This window comes from Vombatus ursinus, unplaced genomic scaffold, assembly GCF_900497805.2.
Source record: "Vombatus ursinus unplaced genomic scaffold, bare-nosed wombat genome assembly UNPS02009205.1, whole genome shotgun sequence".
In the NCBI taxonomy this organism is placed as follows: domain Eukaryota; kingdom Metazoa; phylum Chordata; class Mammalia; order Diprotodontia; family Vombatidae; genus Vombatus; species Vombatus ursinus.
In genome coordinates, this window is record NW_020948983.1 from 16,020,439 (window position 1) to 16,042,707 (window position 22,269).

At 37.8% G+C, this 22,269-nt stretch overlaps 1 protein-coding gene across 1 annotated transcript in view; it reads right to left on the reverse strand.

The window, feature by feature from the left end:
* Positions 1–684: 684 nt before the first annotated feature.
* The window catches only part of CFAP58 (cilia and flagella associated protein 58), a 118,026-nt gene continuing 96,441 nt past the window's right edge, over positions 685–22,269 (reverse strand). The window contains exons 16-18 of the mRNA XM_027852091.1: positions 7,605–7,724; positions 4,498–4,631; positions 685–1,116 (exon numbers count right to left, since the gene is read on the reverse strand). Of these exons, the coding sequence (XP_027707892.1) occupies positions 1,005–1,116; positions 4,498–4,631; positions 7,605–7,724 (366 nt within the window). The 3' untranslated portion in view covers positions 685–1,004. The remainder of the gene's footprint in view (positions 1,117–4,497; positions 4,632–7,604; positions 7,725–22,269) is intronic.

The window sequence follows — 22,269 nt, forward strand, 5'->3', positions numbered from 1 at the left end:
TCATCAGTCATCCAAAGGCTGTTCTTTGGTCACTGTAAAGTTTAGAAAGTGAGTTGGCTATGGTTATCAAAGAAAAGCATAAAAACAGAAGGAGGCCCAAAGAGATAAACCAAATGCCTTCAAACAAAATTGCTGAATGAGCAGATCATTCTCTTCATGAGAAAGAATTCTGAGCTGAAGCCCAAATAACTATTAAATCAAAAAGAAAAACTTGCATTGGAAGCTATAACTCAGACTCCTAGAATAAAGGGTAAAACAGATCCCTAGCATATTTTCACTGGGTTCCTAAATTAAACCTTATTTTGAAGGTTTCATTCATTGGCTTTAATATTTTATTATGTATTCTAACAAAGCAAAGATCAAAATCTCTGCAAAAGTTTTGTATTGGGTTTTTTTTTTAATAATATATTGTTAGCATGTCTCTTTGGAATAGTTTTCTTCACTCAGGCCTGGAGATAGCTTCCATATAGAAATCATTTTCAAAACACTAGTTTTTAAAAGATTAAGAGTTTCACCATCTTCAGCATTTCATGCAATTACTTTGTCTTATGACTTGTTAACAGAGGATAAAAAAGGTAGCTTTTTATTTAGAAGGCTAGAGGATATGCACTAGATTTCTAAAAATACAAAACATCAAAAGTATCATATTATCTAAAAACAAAAAGTAAACTGTTTTTCCACATGGAATGTCTAGATCTGGTAAGTTTCAAGTCAGTCTGATGGTAACAGCCAAAGATCTGGCTCAGAGAGTAGGTCAGCTTAATTGAATATATCTAAGTACAATCTGTTTGTATCCACATGGACCAATCCAAACTTCATCTCTGTTAAATGTCTGCAATTCTGCCGATTCTGACATTGGGTATTATTCCATTTTGTTTGCCGGAATCCAAGTACTGAACTGAGTGGAAATTTCTCATCCACATGACGTAAAAAACATGCCTTCCAAACAATTCTGAGTAAATGTAATTGATTAGTCAATTGGGCACTGCTAGTTGCTCCAGATTTTAAGCCACTGCCTTGGTTGTCTTATTGATGGGGAATCCTCCACCAGTATATCGAGGGCCCGGTCTGGTCGTTGGATAGGTATTTTCTATTACGGAGAGGGATTCCTTATTCCTTTAGAAAGGAAAAAAAAAAGTTAGTCAATTTATCATCTTTCTTCTCTTGAAAGTTTGCTGCTACAAGAGTTTCTTTGGTATAATTATTTATCCATTTTAAATGGACTGATTAAAGCTTCCAGTTTTAGACTAGGTGACTTAAACCTAATTAGGTGACTACTGATAACATTTGGAATACAAAAAAGCTACAATTAAGTGAGCCCTCCTAATGTGAGCCTAAACATGGACAGAGAACCTCATTATAACTAGAATGCTGTGAACTTTGCTGGCTCCCAACTTCTAGTGATCCTTCAGTCCTATGAAATACTTATTTTCAAAGGATCAATCAGGTTTTTTTTTCCTCTTCACTGAATTATAACCAAATTCATCATGCATCAACTTTTTAATTTTACAAAAAGTGCCTGAAAAAAACTTTTATTTCACATGTGCAGAAATCAGTAGGTATTTACACCAGATCAGATTAATTTTCTATAAGCATCAAGATACAGCAATTAGTAGTAGAACTTGGTTAAAAAATGCAAAGAGAAAAAAAAGACAAGTAAGTTCACTAGACAAAACCTAAAGACAGTTTTATCCTAAAAGGAAGGAAGGAAGGAAGGAAGGAAGGAGGGAAGGAAGGAAGGGAAGAGGGAGGGGAGGGAGGGAGAAAGGAAGGGAGGGAGGGAGGAAGGGAGGAAAGAAAAGAAAAGAAAAGAAAAAAAAGAAAAGAAAACTTAAGTTGTCCTAAGGGACTACAGAGGATCTCCTGGTTGGTGAGGGGGAGCAGGGATGGTGAGGAGAAGAACTTATGTATGCATAGTCTCTAACATATTATTGTTCCTTTTTTGTCACCAAGTTCCCTTAAATTATAGCTCAAAAGGAAAACATTTCCAAAAACCCCAATTCATAACATCAGCAAATCTTCTTAGGAATTTTTTAAAGTAATTCCACTTTGAGAAACACAAATGTATTTCTTTAAGGGAATGCTGAATTGGGGAAAAGTCAGATTGATAACACAAGTATGTCTTAAAGGGGATTTGTGTTGGGAATTAAGGAAGATGGGGAAAATGACTAAAAAAACTAGTGAGTTAAGAAGAATGAGAAGAGATAAAATTGAGAAGATGAACTGGGGTGGGGGAGAGGGGAGCAAAAAAATAATGGCCTGGAGAGTCAGAAGAGTAGGAGATATTATTCAAAATCATTCCTTGGGATGGAAAAGAACCTGTAGATCATTAGCTAATCAATCCAACTGTCTCCTAGCAGAACTGATTTCATTATTATGAAACCATCCTCAATACTGGGCAAAAATCTTTAGCTTTAAATGTCCGCAGAAAGGATGAGTCCCTCACATGACTGGCAACTCATTCAATTGATTACCACTAAATATATGTCACCCTCCTTTCCACCTTCCCCCCACCTCCAGCTAACTTAAATTTCCCCAAAAGAAGAAATGTTAGCATAACACCCTTGGGCTTCATCATAGCTGACTAATATTAATAAGGAAACCCCTTTATAACATATTTGAATGAGCAATTTTGATTCTCTTTAGTCCTTTTTTTTCTCTAGTCTAAACACTTTCTAACATCTTAAATCTTGCCTCATCATAGTTTTCTTCAAATCTTTTATTTCTCTCTGTAAACTCACCATTCTCATGTCTTGTTTTTCCGAAGTATAAACCTCAAAGCAAGTGGAATCACTCAACAAAAGACTAACAAAATCATAGGTAGTTGATGATGACAGGAAGGCAAAGAATTCTAGTGGAAGACCATCATGGAAGACTAAGACAATTAGAGTGGCAGGTCACCACACTCCGAGCCTCTGGTAATGACTGAGAAATCTCAAATAAGAATGGACTAGGTCTCACACCCTCGCAAGTATGAGGGAGAAGGAAGGCCATCCCTCAGGTTGAATGGCTCATCTGAGGGAAGTAAATTAATTCATCTTTAAAAGTAATAGATTTGGGTCTATAAAAAAAATCCAGGCAAGCTAGCTGTTGGGCATTGAGTAAATAAAACCACCAACCAAATTCTTCACTTTGAAAAAAGTTAATAGGATTGTTGATTTAGAATTGAAAGGGACTTTAGAGACTATCTAAGCCCATTCCCTCATTTTAGAGATGAAAACTAAGGCCCAGAGAAATGAAGGGAGTTGGCCTTTATCAGAGAGTTAGGATGTGGCAAAGGCATAACAGAGGAAAGTCCTCTGACTCTGGATCTGGCAATCTTTCCATTGCACAAAGCTGCCTCTTATGCTAGATACAGCATTACCATCCAAACAGTGATCTCTGCGCAATTACATTTAGTTGAAGAAAGTATTTAACAGGTATCACCTACATTATAGTAATGTTCTGTCCTACTGAGAGAAAGATATCCAAATTTTTAAAAAGTGATTTTTCAGGGAGGGTTGCATAGATCAATTAGGCTGCACTTTAATGAGAACACAGGCAAATGCCTCAAAAACATTTGGATCATTTGCTAGCTCATTCAAATCTTCTTACAACTGAAATATCCAAACTCAAAAACCACCAAGCAATCAGCACAAGCATAATAATAACAGCTAGCACTTTATATGGTGCTTTAAAAAGGTTTGCAGAACACTTTGCCCATGGAAATAACTGTATTGTTTTGACAATGCTATAGAGTCTGAATGGCATTCTAAGTTCACCAATCAAGAGTGAAATCTGCTAACCTTAACTTCACTAACCCCAAGACCAGGCTAATGATAATAACAAAATAATACCAAGTTATTGAAACATAAGGAAACTCAAAACTGCATTTTTGAAAGGAAACAAGAACGTGGATTCTCCATAACAAATAACAAAGTTATTTTCTAGAGGATTGTCAGAGATAGATGTCCAGATACATGGTGTTTGATGAACACTTTGATCCTAAAACTTAAGGCAGGTCGTTAGGGGTCAACAATTGACATTGATTCTAAACATAAAAGCTGAGTTATCATAGCCTACAGGTTAACTAAGGTCCTTAATTAATCCCTGTTTTGCTGATCTGGTCACTAGAAATACTTGAAGTTTTAAATGTGAAAGAGCCTGAGCAAAGCAATCTGACTTTGAATCACACAGCAAGAAGTTATCCATAAACTCCCAAAGCAGATTAAAATATCTCATCATATATTCTTCAGTCTATCTAGATGTTTACCAATTAGTGGCAGACATTAGTGGATCAGAGCCCCAGACTAAAATCTGAACACTTCACCTAGTTTTAAAATGAAGTTTGAGGTGCAGCCTTGGAACTGTCGACAATCTGCTCTCTGTGTCTCATGTTAGCCACAGAGGTTCTCTGCCCCATGGTAACATTTTGCAGTTCTCTGGATGTTTGTACCATGTTTTCAGATGAGCAAACAGTACAGGACGTGAAAATAGAAACAACATCACAACTCTTACTTTCGATTTTGTTCCTTGCGTTTCTGAGCGAGGTATTTCTTCTTCACATTAAGGAGTTCATTGGCAAGTCTCTCAATTTCATACTTGTACTCCTGGCTCTGTGATTCATACATATTCAATTCTGAAGACAAAACCTAACATCCCAAAGAAAGTGGCAGTAACATAACGTACAGTTAGATGGCATCCTTTCCCTGATAGAGCTAGAGGCTTACAGCAATAATCAGTAGCCCAGAAAGGAAGTCTAAATGGACCACAGCCCAAGCACGTGATAAATGAATACACAATTACGAGTCAATAAATGGACCAAAGACCTTACTAAGGGTTGAAGGATAAAAAGAGAGTGACACACCTGAAAACGAAGTGTCATTCTCTAACTTATCATGACTAATGTGAAATAACATTTACTAGGCTTAAATAAAATATGGTTTCTTAAAATAGAGGCTCTTATGTTCTAAGCAGACACGCCAAACACAAGGCCCATGCAGCCTGCAACACTCCTGAGTGGGCCTAAATCAGATTAAAATGTAATTGGGAAATATTTAACAAAATAAATCAAAATACAATAAAATAGAGATAATATTAATGCATGATTTTTCTAAATTATTATGTGCCTGCAGGGATATTTATGGATGGTTTAGTGGCCTCCATTTCTATCTGAGTTTGATGCCACTGTTCTAAAACATATTCTAAGAACATATGCCAAAATACCCAAAAAGGAGGAGGAATTTTTTTAAAATTTAAATTTGCTCTAAAAGCTTTTTTTTTTTGAGACAATCATGAAAAAATCACCAAGGAATTTGACTCCAAAGCTTTTGGGTGAAAAATGATTCCAGAATCATCCTCCTAATCCCTTTAATCATTACAACGCTAACACTGTGGGTATTCATTTTGCAAGTCTGCAATGGATTACGGTTCTTACTGTTGTGTGTCCCTTCCTTGAATTCTCTGAAGCCATTCACAAATTCTCATTTTACCAGGCACAGGGAAACTCACCTCTGAAGATGCAAAAGGTACAGCATGTACTTAAAAGACTCACTCACATTGTAAGAAACAGCGACATGAAATGTGATTATCTGCTTCAGTTAAATGTGGAAAATAGATGTTTCTATAGTCACCGACAGGCCAAACAGGGTATTTGCTTCCCTGAGACAGTGGGCTATGCATTTCATATAAGATTTCAGTGTTAAAATCTGCCCCCAGTATCCAAGAGAAGCAGAGATTGCCTTCCATTCTATTTACGGGGGCTGTGATTTATTCTGTATTTCCATTTCCTTATTCTTTATTTCCAAGATTTGCATGAAAAGAGGATCTTAGCCTCTTAAGTGTTCATCTGCTTCTGAACCCTTTCCCCTTAATTGCAATGGAAATGATTATGACTATGGTGATGCCAACAGAAGAATATGATTTCCAGTTAAGGGAAAATCTGCCACAACAGATGAACTCTAAGAAACGTAGATCCTGTTTTCAACCCATAAATAAAGGATTGGGGAAGAGAATACAGGCAATGGGGCCTGTATTGAATGCTCATTAACATTGACCTCCGAACTTCTTCTGTGCGCCATCAACTATACTTTCTTATATATCAAGGATCTGGACATTCTGAGCTGAAGGGTTAAAAACAGTCCTGAAGATTCTATGAGCCACTCAGCACAATGCAGGGCTGATGTATGAGTATCTAAAAGCAATCTTCAGTCTACAGCAATGTTCACTTAACCTGGTGTAACTTCATTGTAAAAAGAAAATGGTAATATCTGTTAACTTGTTTGAAAGACTCAAATGTTGGAAAAAATGACCAAGAAATGAACACACGCATAATTCTAATTGTGACTCAGAATACTGTGAGAATAAGAATTTCAAATGCCATCTAGCCCAACCTATAACTGACCCATAATCCCCTCTCTAACATAGCCAGGCCTTTCCTCCCACCCTTGGAATACTTCTAGTGAGAGGGAACTTGCAACCTCTAGAGATAAATGATAGCAATAAGTATTTACAACAGTGTGTCGTAAATTAATGTTGTAATTAGACATATGTTTCGTCTGCCAGTTTTTTTAAGAACAAAAAGTTATAAAATCATATTCTTCAAAGAATACTTATAAAATGACATCTGTTTTCCCCACGCAGAGAAGGCTGTTGAACTCATAAATAAGGACTATGATACTAGACTGTAAACTGTCTGATGGCAAGGGCCACTACATCTAACTTCTCTTCATGTTCCCTGTAGTGTCTAGTGCAGGACCTTGAATATGGCAGGAAATCAACAAATATTTGTTATGGACTTATATTTAATATATGCCATTATTTTGATGGTGTTCATAGCATATTACAGATGTTTCTCATGAGTCTTTCCTACTGTTAGCAGCAATAGCTAAGTATTTAGTAAGATAATGTTCAAAATATAATAGGAAAATCCAAATGGTAGTGGGGGGGAGGGGCAAGACTGCAAACAGAAAAATGAATTGTAAATGTAGACTGACATTGCAAAAACTGTACAATTCTTGTATTAAGAAAAGAGCTCCAGGGTAACGAGACTTTGGGTGAGACCCAATTCTTGCTTAATTTAAGCTTAGTTTTTTTTTCCTTACCTATTGATCATATTAATGGAAGGGTATAACCTGGGGAACTTGTGCTTTTTGCATATTTTCAAGTGACGGAAAGGAATGATAGAAGCCAGAACCCTTGAAAACTGTTCCTACTAGAATGGCAATCTAAGACATTTTCCCATCCTGATTTGGGAAGGCTGTCTGATTTTGTTTAGCAAGTGAACCAAAACATCTTCTCCTCCCCCCAGTGAAATACCCCTATATTTCTAGATCATCCATGTAAAGTTTCTTAGAATTCCATGTTCCAAGCCTGGTTCTCTCATTTTTTGCCCCACTGGCTCTTTCTAGGAATAGGGACCCTTGAAAACTCAGCCTGAGTATCCAAGAGCTGAGGAGGGGAGCAGCCAGGTCTGCCTCTCCCCTGATTTTCATAGAAGAAAAACATTACCCTAAGCATAAAATGATGTTCAGAATGACAGCCTCTTATCGAGAAGCAAGGCTATGTCTTCCGTGCTCCTGAAAGGCCTCCCTTTTGATAGTAAGTAGTCAGGGCCTTCAACTCACTTTCAGCTGTTTGGTTTTCTCTCTCAGTGTGTGCCTGTATAGCTGGAGCTGCTCAGCCGCTTCAGGCCCAGGCTGGCGTGCCAAGATGTGCTTCAGTTCCACATACAGCTTCTCCTTTTCCTGCAGGAGATATTAGAGAATCATAGAATTTCATGCTACAAGAGATGTTAGGCATTATCTAGGTCACCTCCCCTTTTTCTGAATGCTTAAACCAAACCCTAGAGAAACTGAATGACTTGCCCATGGTCGTTTATTAGCTAATGAGCATCTGTGCTGGGATTTATACTCAGGTCTCTTGATTCCAAGACCAGGGTTTTTGGGTTTTTTTTTCAGAAGGGACAAAATTCAGTGATGCTTGTCCCGAGTTCTGAGTCTTCTTCACACTCACATCTAAGGTCAAAGTCATGCTGGTGGTGGCCAAGCAATGATGAGGATACTCAGTCTGGGAAACTCTCGACTTCCTTCATTAACCCCTACTAACTTGCTGGGCTGCTTCAATTTCCAAAATACAATGATGATGGGTGCTCTGAGACCTAATTGTACGAAATCTACTTTCAGATATTTAAATTGAAGGCATTATGTAAAAGACAAAAATTCACTTCCACAGCTTTCCAAACATTAGGTACCATCGCAGAATTGGACAAATACTGATAAAGATGAGTGTTTCCACTCATCAGTTTCTGTATTTATTTCCTTGAGGTAACTACGATTAAAAAAAAAAAAACATGATAGGTAAAAAAGATTCTCATTAAAAGAGACATCCAGTCAAATGAGAAGCTAATTTTTACCAAGAAGCAAGTATTCCAAGTACTGTCATCAGCTAACCCGGTTTGCCAGAGAACATAAAACAGTCAATAAAAATGTAGCTAAAGGGAAATTCATTAACTGGCAATTGTTATCATTTGTTGTAGTTTCTATCTTCCCCTGACACATTATGGAAACTTTATTATAAGCACTACAGCTCCATTTACCAGGAAGTGTGTACATTACTTAAAATCAGTTTCACAGAATAAATCCATTCCAGATACATGCCACCCAAGAACCTTCTGGATGAATATATATTAAAAAGTAGTCACATTTCACAAATAGTCCCTGCAATGGTGTGGAAAAAAAAACAGGCTATACCAAAGAGGAGAATAACAACAGTAGAATTATGAGCTAGGCATTTTCCTGTACTATAACAACACACTCTCTTTCACCTTCCAAAAGGTTCTTCACAGTAAGTGTCAGTAGCAAACAATAAGAATAATACCAAGAGGTGAGTTTATTTTACATAACCACTTAAAGCTTACCTGGCAGAGAAAAAAAAGATCTTCCCGACATAGCTTGAAGATTCCACTTAAACAGGTAAGGAATGGGAGAGAAAGCCAGTTAACTGTTTTTGTACCTGTCATCTGTCTCACTTCCTCTGGCATATGAAGTAGTTGGAATTGAAATTAAAGGATCTCACAGTAGAGGGAAGAGACTAATCTTGTTTGTTCAAATATAATCTTGAACTGATTATACTAACTTCTTCCCATCAATGGCCCTATGATAGGGAAGCCAAGTGAACATTCATTAACACTCAATAAACATATACCCTATGCTTACTGTGTGCAGAAAATGGTGTAAAGTGGTAAGGGAGAGACAATGTTTAAATAAAACATAGTCCCTGTAAATAAGGCTTAGCTTTGGTAGTTTAGTACAGATAGTGGTAGACTCATTGAGGAAAAACCTGGGTCTGAATCCTATCTTAGATACATTACTAGCTTTGTGATCTTGGACAAATCACTTTGAGCCTCAGTTTCCTCATCTGTAAAACTGGGAAAATAAGACTTCGTGTACCTACTTCCCACAGGGCAGCTAGGTGGCATGGTGGATAGAGTGCCAGGCCTGGAGCCAGGAAGACCTGAGTTCAAATATGGCCTCAGACACTTTATTTACTGTGTGACCCTGGGCAAGTCAAGACCTCTGTTTGCCTTAGTTTCCTCAGCTGTAAAATGGGGACCCTGGAGAAGGAAATGGCAAACTATTCCAGTATCTTTGCTAAGAAAACCCCAAATGGGGTTACAAAGAGTCAGACACAACTGAAAAAAACAACAATAACAACAACAAAATGACTGAACAGCAATCTACCTCCCAAGATTGTTGTGAGGCTCAAATGAGAAAATGAATATAAAGCATTTTGCAAATTTCAAAGTGTTATATAAATGTCTGCTATTGTTACCATCACCAAAGCTAGAGGGGAGATGACAAAAACAGATTATTATAATATATATTATTACATGAAGATGGATTGGGGAATTTCAAAACAAAGTACTCCATGTGCTTTGAGGGGGTGAGTTGATGGCAACCATGGGGATCTGAAAGGCTTTGTGGAGGAGTTGAATTTTGAGTTAGTCTTTAAAGGAAAGTTTAAACTTCACTAGATGAAGAGTGGGAAGAGGAAAGAGGAGATTACAAGCCTAGAAAAAAAGCCTTAAGAAAGGCACAAAAATGAAAGAGTATTCCCTTTTCAAGGAAGAGAGTTTGTTCTGGAGCCTGTCAAGTTTGAGGTGCTAATGGGCCGTCCAAGAAGAGAGGTCCTGTAGACAGCTAAAGATGAAGGTTTAGAGCTCAGGAGAGAGGTCAGAACTAGAAGAAAAAGAGTGCTCTACATAGGGGGTGAATGAAATTCAAAAAGGAGGAGGTAAAGAAAAACAAAAAATGAGGGCAAAGGTCAGAAAAAGGGGCAGAAAAAGATCAGCTTATCTGGACATTGTTGAGATTCTCTGCCAAAAACAGAGCAGCTATTAAATTCTTGGCTGGCCATAAGGATAATTTCATTCTTCAAAAGGTGGAGGGTTTGACAAGGAATTCTGCTATTCTAGACTTGATTCTCACCTGTAAGAAAAAACTGGTTGCTAAAGGAACAACAATGATAACTTTGAGAAGCAACTTCTCCATCTTCAAATTCATGACAGAAGAGAGGAAAGTTGAGGATCATCTACTATGTACCGTGGATCTTGAGAATATATTTAAAGGAGTTTGGAGAAGTATTAAGTAGCATGCCAGGGCCTAAATTCTGGAGAGGAAATGAGCCAAGGGAAGGATGGGAAGTTCTCAAGAACAAAAAAGTGAAGGAACAAATTAAAACAATTACAGTAAGCAAAAACAAAAAGGGGAGGGAGTTTTTTTTTTAAATATATCAATATAAAAGCACAGGGAATTCAGACCAACTAATATTGTTAGGAGGATCTACAGAGGATGGAAGCAAAGGCAGGTAATAGAAGATAAATACAAAAGAGAGGCATGATTCTGTAAGAGGATGAGGAACACTAAAGCCTCAAATGATTAGAAGTTCACAAGGAATGCACAAGTAAACAGAAGAGGCTAAAAGCCTCCATTTTAATGGGGACACCCAGCCAGCTATGTCTTCTTCATTTTTCTCCAGGATGAAATCCTAACTCTCCTCTAGTGATTTCTCTACAATTCCCGGTACCTTCATCTCTCCTCCTCCATCCATGTTCCTTTTATGTACTGTCTTCCCCATCAGGATGTAAATTCTTTGAAGGAAGAGACTGTCTTTCTGCTTGTATTTGTATTCCCAGTGCCTGGTACGTAGTCAGTGCTAAAGAAAATCTTGTTGACTAGTCTTGACTTCTAAACCATGTTGGGACGATCAAAGAAAAGAATAAAACTGCTGCTCTAGCAGATGGAACAATGATAAGGGACAATTAAGAGGAGGCTATTCAACTCTGTTTTGCCTTCTATTTCTCTGCCAAGGAGAAGGATCTTTGGATTTGCAAGGATAGATACAAAAACTCAGGCAAAGTAGGAAGGTGGTATGAGAGTTCCTAGCTGCCCTCATTGAATTAAGAACTGACAGCTGTGACTGCTCAAGGCAAATGAACTATATTCACCTTTCAAATTACCCTACACTGAACATAAATAACATCTCAATCTCACAGTGGAGTGGGCCCTCCAAATGTTTCCTAAAAGGTAGAACAATTTTCACACGCAGAAGTAGGAAGTTTCTCCTAATTTGTTCCCAAGTTCTATTCTAGGATTTCCTTCTTCTAAAAATCATAAAGTAGATTAAAACTGATAAGAGAGAACAAGTAAGGAAAAGGAAAAGAGAAGGAACATTAAAAAAACAAATAGTAGAACTACCTGGACCCTTCAAACAGAAAAACTCAATCTAGACTCTCAGAACTGGAAGGGTCCTTGGAGGCCATCTGGTCTGATCTCTACTTGACCCAGAATCCCTTTCTGCACTGGACCTGAGAGGCAGTAATCAAGCTTTTGATTGAAGACCTCCAATGAGAGAGAATCCACTTTTTCTAAATTAGCCCATTCCACTTTGAGATAGCTCTCCTTGTTAGAAAGTATTTCCTTACGTCACATTTAAATTAACCTCTCTGAAACCTCTACTCTTCCCTTACTTCCATCCTCTAGAGGGAAGCGGAACAATTCTTGTCTTTCTTGAACACAACAGTCCTTCAGATATTTGAAGACAACTCTCACAATCCCTCCAGCTAGGTGGCAAAGTGAAAAGAGCTCTGGGCTTAGAAAGCCAGGGCAACCCATGTTCAAATCTAGCCTCATATACTAACTGCCTCGCATCACTTAACCTCTCTTTGCCTCAGTTTCCTCAGCTCTAAAATGGGGATGATAATAACAGCATCTACTTCACAGGGCTGTTGTGAGGACCCCATGAGATAATATTGTAAAACACTTAGCCCAGTGCTTAGTACATAATACATGTTGTTATTGTTCTGTTGCTTTCCGTCATTTCTGACTCGTCATGTCCCCATTTGGGGTTTTCTTAGCAAAGATACTGGAGTGGTTTGCCTATTTCTTTCTCCAGCTCATTTTACAGATGCAGAAACTGAGGCAAACTGGGTTAAGTGACTTGCCCAGGGTCACACGACTAATAAGTGTCTGAGGCCAGATTTATATTCAAGATAAGGCTTCCTGACTCCAGACCCAGCACTCTATCTACTGTACTACCTAATTGTTCAATGCTTATTCCCACCTTATACGTCTTTTTTTCTCTAGGTTAAACACTCCCAGTCTCTTTATTCAAATTTCATGTGAACACAAGGTCTTTCACTCCAGCTTATCAATGACCTCCCTAAGCTGTGGTGCTCAGAAATGTGCAGAATGTTCCAGCTGTGGTCTAACCAGGAAGAGGACAATGGAAATATAGCCACCCACCACGCATACACGTACACACACACAGACACCTCCAGTGCTGTACTCTCTACCTCTTTTAATTTAGTATAAGATTACACTAGCTTTCTTGACTGCTATATTAATCCTATAGTTTCCTAAAGTCCCCAGATCTTCTTCAGAAGAATTGTTGCCTAGACATGCTGCCCCTTCTTGTCCTTGTGTATCTGATTCTTGGAATCCAAGTGTAAAATTTTACATTTGTTTCCTCACATTTCATTGTTAGGTTTTTCCCAGTGTTCTAGCCTTTTAAGATCTATTTGAACCTTTATATTATCATACAATGTATTGGCTATCTATCCCTGCTTTATGTTATCTGCAAATTTGATGTCTGCCATCTATGCTTCTATTCAAGTCATTGATAAAACTATTAAACAGCACAGGGCAAAGCACATATCCCTGGGGTATTCCACTAGAGACCTCTTTCCAAGTTGATATCAAGTCATTAATAATTCCTCTTTTGGTACAACCACCCACAGGATCTGACTCCAAAGGTACCATCTGTACTAATTTCAAGCCCACAACTCTCTCAGGGAGTTAGATGTTCCAAGAAAGATGATGGACAGGAAACCAAATAATAATTTGTGGTCTGAGACAATGAAATGCATGAAGAAAAGTGGAAAAGAGAATTCTGCAAGTAGAGAGTCCTTTATCAAATTTCTCCTTGTATCAGTTCAAGTACATTCTTAAAGAAGAACATCTTCCTAATAAAAAGCCCTAGCAAAGGCTGGTCAGCATTAACATGCTGGCCCTGAGTGTGACACAGATTTGTATTTGAGGAGAGTAGGTTAGTAATTTGGATAAATATGGAGTAGTTGATGGATTGAAGGTCTTATGTACAATTGTTTTCCAATTTATTTCTCTCCTAACCCTCTACAAGGGCCAACCAAGCTCTTCAAACATTGTGCAATGGTGTGTATAATAACCCCATTTAGAGACAAAGCGTGCAATTCTATTATAAAGAGAATCTATCTTATGCAACAGAGACTCATTAGCTGTCCAATGTATATTGTCTCCATAAGCCAGCACTGGCATAACCAGCTGCCTTGTAATGCATATCCTGTCCTTCTTCATTAAGCAGAGTCCATCTTTTTTTAAACCTACTCAATTAATTTGTCACTGGGTTAGAAGCACCATATGTCAATGAAAAAAATCCCAGAAAAATCATAAATACTATGTTTTTTCCTCACTAGCAAAAGACTATTTTCTTTGGGTGAGCATCTATGAATTTATTGTTTTCACTGTTGATTCACAAGGAATATTAATATTACTTTGGCTCACACCTCATTCTTCAAATGATTTTATAAATAGCTACTACTAGAAAAAAATAAAGTTAGACACTAACATCAATACTGGTGGTCTCTGGGTCCAGCTTAAAATTTTTATGATTCTATGATTCTAGTTTAGTTCATTGTATGGTAGTGTTTTTGCAAACATTAAGTATGTTATCTTCATCCTCAGTAATTAAGTTCTCTTCCCAGAGATTCCCATTCTCCTTGTCAGAGAATTTGTCAGACATGATTATAGTATTCCTTTTCTGGAGACTCTCCATGGAATGATGTCAGATGACAGTTTAGCACACTGTCAATACTGGCCAAATGCAGTGGTGAAAAATTAATTACATTATTAGCCTCAAATAATACTGTCATTACATGGAGCCATTCTGGAACCACATGGGAAACTGCAGAGTTAAGGATAGCATAGATTTCAGCTATTCATGTTTTATCTACCTAAAATTTCAAAACCTGCCTTCAGAACAGTCTGTGCAAATAAAAGTTATAACCATTCTGGGAACAATCCAGAGCAAGAACTTGGGTTGCTCATAGGTTTCCTTTTAAGCTAAACCATAGTAACATATTAAATTCTCTGTCTGTTGACTCTATGGTTTTTTCATTTGCTTCTTAATCTGTAAGCAGAAGCTAGTTCACATTCAATATACACCTTACCCCTCTGTTTCCCCAGCTCACTCACTCCGTGCAATAACTGACTAAGAGGAACTAATTTATTCTATTTTAGTCTGAATTTGTGTTTGACAAAAGCCAATGCATCGATTCTGCTTGAGCCCACAGTCATCCATTTGTTCAAGCTAAAAGTTGGTGTAATCACCACAGCCAAGTCAGGTGAAATGAGTAATGTCTTTCCGGCTCAAAGCTTATCCATCTACCTAAAGTCTCTGGGTCAATGATCCCCTTGTAAAATGTTGGGTACCATCCCCTTTTAGGGAACGAGGGACCATCTGCACTTCATCTTTACCTGATGAAATCAATATAACATGAAGAAGACAGGATGTAGGTAAGAATTGCGTTTCCTGAAAGAACATGATGTAGAATCTGGGACATATGTAGAAATTCTGTGCTAATGGAATCTAAGAAATAAATAGAGAGCACAGAACAATGTAAGCAACTACTAGGGAAGGTAGTGCAATGGTGGAGGAACACCCAGGCATCTGTATCGAAGAGGACCATCAAGCTAGGATCCAGGCAGCTACAAATGGGGCAATAATCTCAAATGTTCCAACATGGTTATGACCCTGCACTGCTTCAAATTTCAAGAAAATGTCTTTCCAATTGGAAAATTCCAATTGGAGTCATTTATATTATTATTTATCTTTCCAGTCTCCCCAAACAGATTATAAACTCCTGAAAAAGGGGCTAAGTGTTACACTTCTTTATAATCTTTGTGCCTAAAACAGTGACCTGTATGAAGGCATTCCATAAATTGTTGCTGATTATAACATTTTATCATGAATCTGTATTTGCCATATATTAGGGTTATAGAATCACAGATTCAGCAATGAGTGGGACTTTAATTGTCATCTGGTCTAACCCTTTTATCTTATAGATGAGAAAAAGATGAGATCCAAAGACAGTAAGTGACTTTCCCAGGTCACACAGCTATTAAGTGGCAAGCTGGTATTAGAATCCAGTCCCTAACTCCAAATCTAGGACTCTTTCTACTATAACAGTATAACTACAAATCAATTAGTACTGAGAAATCATATTCCAATTAGAACCTTAGAAATTTCCATCAATTAACAAAATTGGTAGAGTTCTTCACAGTGTACAAGTTGCTATAATTATATAACTCTGAGCTGAAAATGTTCATAGGCCATAGATTATAGGGCTTAGAACTTAGTTCGGGGATTGCTTAAAGTAATCTGTGATCTCTTTGATTTGGAAGTTTCCTCTAATAAACTAGATCCCTGCCCTTCCTGTGTGGTTTGCCACAGGGGATCCTCTTCATGATCCTGCATTATCCCATGAACCTTAGTACTCAACCTAATCATCACCCTCTGCCCCTCTGATTAAAGGGTGGAGCCTTGAACTCCAAAACCTCCCTGTAAGTACGGAGCTTCGCTCAGACATCTTCTTATTTCTCACCTTGCTGCACTACTCTGGGACTTCTTTGATTTATCTGCCAGTCCCCATGTTGGGCATCTTTCCCCCTAACCTTTCCATTTCAAGTCTTGCAAGTTTCTTGAGGACAGGGACTTTTTTTCATATTTGTATTCCCAGAACTTAGCATAGCTCCTGGCACATAGTAGATGCTTAACAAATGTTTATTGACGTATATTGACCCAATATGTTGGAGTCTTTCCTTACTTTCTCTTGACATTGTAAGGGTATCAATGGAGCACTTGGGCTGTCCACTTGCCAACTGTCTCCTTCACCACATGACCAACCCATATCATCTTATCATACAATTCTTTGATGACATATTTCATGCCTAGTTTTTAAAATTCCTCCTTAGTTGTATGTTGCAGTCTGATCCTACCTACCATACTCTTCTCTGTTACATTCTAGGTGATGCTTACTTTCACTTCTTTGGAAAATGTTGTATTGCAAGTCTTCATGCAATAGAGCAACAAAAGTAGAATTCAGTATATTAAAAGATGGGTCTTTGCTATCAGGAGAAGTTTGGATCATTTCAGTTGTGTCCAACTCTTCATGACCCTTTTTGGGGTTTTCTTGGCAAAGATATTGGAGTGGTTTGCCATTTCCCTCTTCAGCTCATTCGAAGATGACAAAACTGAGGCAAAAATGGTTACGTGACTTGCCCAGGGTCACACAGCTACTAAGTATCTGAAGCCAGATTTGAATTGTAGAAGATGAATCTTCCCATCTTCAAGGCCAGCACGCTGCACTATGGCGCCACCTAGTGTCCTAAATGAGCTCTGCAACTTCATAAAAGAAAATCCTGTCCACTCTTCCTCCTGAGTTCAACTGTGGGCCCAATTTGCTGTCCATCTGTACTGTCTATCCCAGATATAGACACTGTTGTACACGTTCTATAGGGTAGCCATCTAGATGCATGCTATAATATGTGCAAGAGACATTATTGGACACTTGGTCTTTGCTGTGTGGTTGGTTAGAACAAACTCTTTTGGTTACAGAACTCTTCCAGAGGTTTGATGCAATCAGCACCACATCAACCACAAACATGAGCATCTGGAGGACCTCACTGTTCCCACGTAACCAATTCCAAATCAATTCAACGGGGACTCTGAACTGAATATCCTCCATCATAGTGGGGAATATCTTTGGCAAGTATGTATCTCCCTCTATTGCATATTGACTGATGTGTATGGAGGTCATTGAACAGGATGGTTGCTGTTGCTATTGAGTTCAAGGAATATTGAATAAGTTTGGTGTACTTTGATTGGAAAATATTTTTTGGAGATTTTGTTGAAATTTGGAGATATTTTGTTGGAAAAGAGCCTGTAAGGTGACATTTTACTCTCCTGAATCAAATGTTTTTTCATATTCAATAAATGGTAAGTACAATAGGAAATTTGATTCTCTCCATCTTTTGGTCCTTTGTGAAAGAGTAATCCATTGCCTCTTGCACAGATCACCTTCCTATACTTAGTCCAATCTTTCCCTACCTTTGTATTCCTTAGTGCCTTCCTACCTCTCCTACAAGCACATTTAGGACTGTGCTGTTAAGGACCAAGTGTGGTGGTCCACTATCCTTGATGTGAAAAAAGTTTGTCATAGTAATTCTTATAAATCTAATCTATTTTTTCCTGCTTGTTCTCTTTGTTGCATCTCCATCCTGAAATTTCCTTAGGGTATCTCAGTTGGATGTCTTAAAAAGCTTTCTTTAAACCAGTTTTATCCTCCACTGCTTGCTTCTCTCTGCTCTACACAACTGTCCATCTTTCTTTGTAAGATTTTACAAAGAAGTATATATTTTAATCTTGTGTTGTCTTGGGCAGCCATCTTTCTCCTTCTAGAAATGAAGTCAAATGTTTGCTGACTAAGGTGTTTGCTGGACTCTTTTGGTCTTCGTGTCATGACAATCAATTTCCAATTATTAAACTTCTGTATAAAATATTATAATTGGTGTTGATATCATTTCTATTTTCCATTTTCCATCTGGGTATGATCCTGGCAACAGATCAAGGTCATTTTCTGAGGACCACCCTAAAAAGGGCCATCATTTTACATGGTGATAGATGTTTTAGCCACAGAAACCCATAAAAAATAAATTTAAAATAGTCCTCAATACAATGCCATCCCCTTTCATTTCTGCAGTGACAGTGGCAAAGTGATAGTAAAGGGGATAGGGGCCTAAGAATCAGTTTTTAGATTGTCTATAAACTTTAATTTGATGCTTGCTACTCTGTGAGATCTGTGTTCAATGACCAACAAGTAGACACATTGCTTAAGGAGCTGAAGCATATCAATTGACATTTTTCCTATAAATGAAATCAGAATAGGGAAATTACAGCTGAATGGAAGGATGGCTCCTTGGAGAGGCAAAGAAAAGAGTTGGCAGAGTAGGTTTTATCATACACCCAAAGGCAACAAGGAGCATTATTTCACGAAATTTTTAGTCATCACAATACTGAGGTATAACCCTGGGGCTCAAGCCCAGGCATTGGCATAAGATTTTTCTTATTAGTGAAGAGAATGATTATTCATAACTTTGTGCCTGTGTGAGGGGTACAGTTGGCAAGAAATTAGAAGAGGAGAGATTCTTTCTCTGGCTTCTAGTTTTGAGAGAGGACAGACATGGCTCCAGATTCTACCCAGGGAAAGGCCTTTAAAGGGTGAGAAAGACTCTGGGAAGACCCAACATGTAGAGAAGTCTGTGCCTGTAACATATCCCTATTTCCAGCTTGCCACACTAGAAACAGGACAATTTTCTCTTGGGACCCTCTTGGTTGAGCTGAAAGATCTCACTCTCAGGAAGAGAGCTCATTCATGGTATATTGTCTGGTATGTTCTAAACTGTTATGATTTCTGTTTGCTATCTGCTTGGATAAATGGATGTATTCACTATTCTTTATGTAACTAGCCCTTAGTGGGAAGGCAATCAAGCCTTTGGATATAGCTTGGAATACTCCTTTGCTGTTATGGGTTAGCAACCAGGAAAAGCATCTTGAAGCTAAAAATTATTTCCCCTAGACTAACAATAATTTGAGGGACAAATGGATACAATTCTAGTCCAATATCCCCACTCTGAGGAAGGCAGAGTGAGCCAGCATTGTGGCACAATCTCCTGCTCCCCTTCTGGCAGGAGGGAAAGAATCATTTGGAAAGGGATGAGTGAAATTCTAGAGATATTTATTCATGCCTCCCTGCAAGCCAAATTTAGGCAGACTCAAATACATACACACACACAAACACACACACACACACACACACACACACACATAATCTACAAGGGCAACATACACAAGTTATAGATGGAAATAACTTCAGCTTATACACCAGAATTGGTTGCTAGGGATAAAATAGTAGAGAAAGTCTACGAAGAACTTGTTAAGACCCTCTAAATTAAATTAACACATTCTGATACTTGGTGACTTCAATGCAAAGGTAGAAATAAGTAAGAATAAAGAAAACTATATGGGAAAGCATCATTTAGAAGAAGGAATAAGAGAGGATAAAGACTTGCTGACTACACAAAAACGTCATGCCTGCATATCATGCAGACTTTCTTAAGGAAAATAATTGGTAGGCACGGGTTATGGTGAGCACCAGATAAGAGATAAATGATAAGAGATTGAACCTGTGATTTCATTGTTATAGGGAATTCCCAATAAGGAAATTTCTTCTATCAGTGCAAGTTGGTGCCTTCTCTACAATTTATAATCTTAGAGGGTTACCTAGAGTCCTAAGAGGCTAAATAACTTGGCCAGTCTCACAGAGCAAGTATGGACTTCAGTACAGGTAAACCTGATTCTGAGGCCATCTCTCTAGCCATTACCCTAAGCTGCCTCTTTAACAAACATAAAAAGATTTGTTATATTGATGGAAGAATTATCTCTGAATCAGTTGCCCGAGCTACAATGAGACCACAGAGTTATTACAGCTAAGATCAGAATTAGTAAAAACTAAGGAAAAAGAATAATAACGAGAAAAAGATATTGCACAAAATTGAAACAACTCAATCATGAACTATTTAAACAAGTAGATGGTAATCAAAAATGTGAAATGAACAGCAAAATCCAGAGCTTACTGAATTTATATCTCAAAACTAAATCATAGAATATCAGAGCTGAAAGGGACTTCCCCTAAAAGAGAACTGACAATGTCAAAGGACATCTCATTCAAAACATATCTGAAAAATATTATCTTCTAAAACACATCCAACAAGTGTCCACTGGAATCATTCTAATCAGTAGAACCTATGACTTCTCTTTCAATGTGGCCCATTCTACTTGGGGACAGCTCTGATTGTTAAGAAGTTCTTCTTTACACCTGACATCCAAGGCAAAACCTGCCTCCCTACAGTCTCCACTATTGGTGCTCTTACTTGTGCCCTTTGCGACTGAGAAGATCATGACAGCCCTTTCAAACATTTACAAACAACTTTCACAAGCCCCCATGTCTTCTCTCTACTCCAATAAACATCTTCAACATTCCTTCACCCAATCCTCCTGTTGCATGGCTTCTAATCCTCTCACTCTCTCCTCTACATAATCCAGCTTGAAAAAATTAATTTTTTTCTCACGTGATCCAACATTGCACAAAACTGCATGAAGTCCAAAAACCAAAAGAAAAGCAAAAGGGGAGCTATGGGACGTAAATATAACCACGATTTGTAAATACTGACTATTTCTTTAGACTTTATGTGAATGTAACAGAGAGATTCCAAAGGTACAGAAACACAGCACAAACTTTTACTTTAATTTTCATAGGACTGGTAGGGTTCATACAATTCCTTAGAACAGGGATCAATCGGGCCTGACATGTCTTTTTCTACAATAAGCTTAGGAATGCTTTTTTTATATTTTAAATAGTTTTATTATATTTTAAAATGTGAACAAAAAAATTCTTGGTTCATGGGCTGTACAAAAACAGTTCGCAAGATAGATTTGGCCCTTGGGCCTTAAGAGTTTGCTGACTCTTGCTTTAGAACATGAACTCAGTTCTAAGTCCTATGATCTTTGAAAAAACAGTTGAAAATATGCTATAGTGAAGCAAAACAAACAAAAAATCAGGCCCTCTTTTGTCCCTCCTTTGAAACAGTCCTATACCTGACCTCTGAGAAGCAGAAAGGGAGGAGGAAAGAAAGCAAAATGTGTCAGGATTTTTTATCCATAAACTTCTGCCCTTGGTTAAACACCAGGAAAAGTGAAAAATCATCCTATAACAAGGACAACTAGTTTGATCAACAGTTCAAAAATGACTTCTCTTCCTCAGCCAAACTGGGTTCTCCTTTAAATTCCCTGCTGTACCTATCAGCCAGTGACAACCTAGCTTATTTATATACTCTTGAAAAACAGGGTCAGAAAATAGTTTATTGTACTAGCTTCATCTCTTCATTATAAATGCTTGTAGAAGCTTTTATGGTTTTGGTTGTTGTTGCTTTTTTTTTTTTGCTTTATTTGCTTTGTAAATGAATGCAAATTAATTGTGCCTGGAAACTCCACATGTATTTACATGTATATATTGATATATTTAGGTGAGTGTTAAGATGTAACAGCATCTTTCCAAAAATCATCCTCTAGCTAAAATGAATGTGTCAACTAGCTAATCAGATGCTTCTGCATACATAAATACATAGCTCTTTGCTAGAAAAACCTTAATGCAATATTTTTTTACTCTTTCTGCTTGGTTCCAATCACCCCCTCCCACTGTCTTTAACAAAAGAACAAAGCCAATTTAAGATTTTGAGCAAAATTGCTTCCCTCACTATACAAAGACAAGCCCAGAAATACTACCTAATCTGGCTGAAAATGCTTATTTTAATTAGTAGGAAAATAAATTTGAAGCTGTGTAAACCTACTGCAGTTCTAGCTTGCATTAGAAAAGAAAAAAAATCATGGCTAATACCTTGGGGCTTTCTTGTTTATTGGCATTATAACCAAAATGTCAGCTAAGCTGAACTCTGGAACCACCTTGTTTATGATGTCATGAAGCAGCAAAGCCCCCTAGAGAGAGCATTTGAGATGCTTGATTTCTGGATGAGAGAGAATAGGTGCCTACGTTCCTTCTACACTGGGTAGGTACTAGTT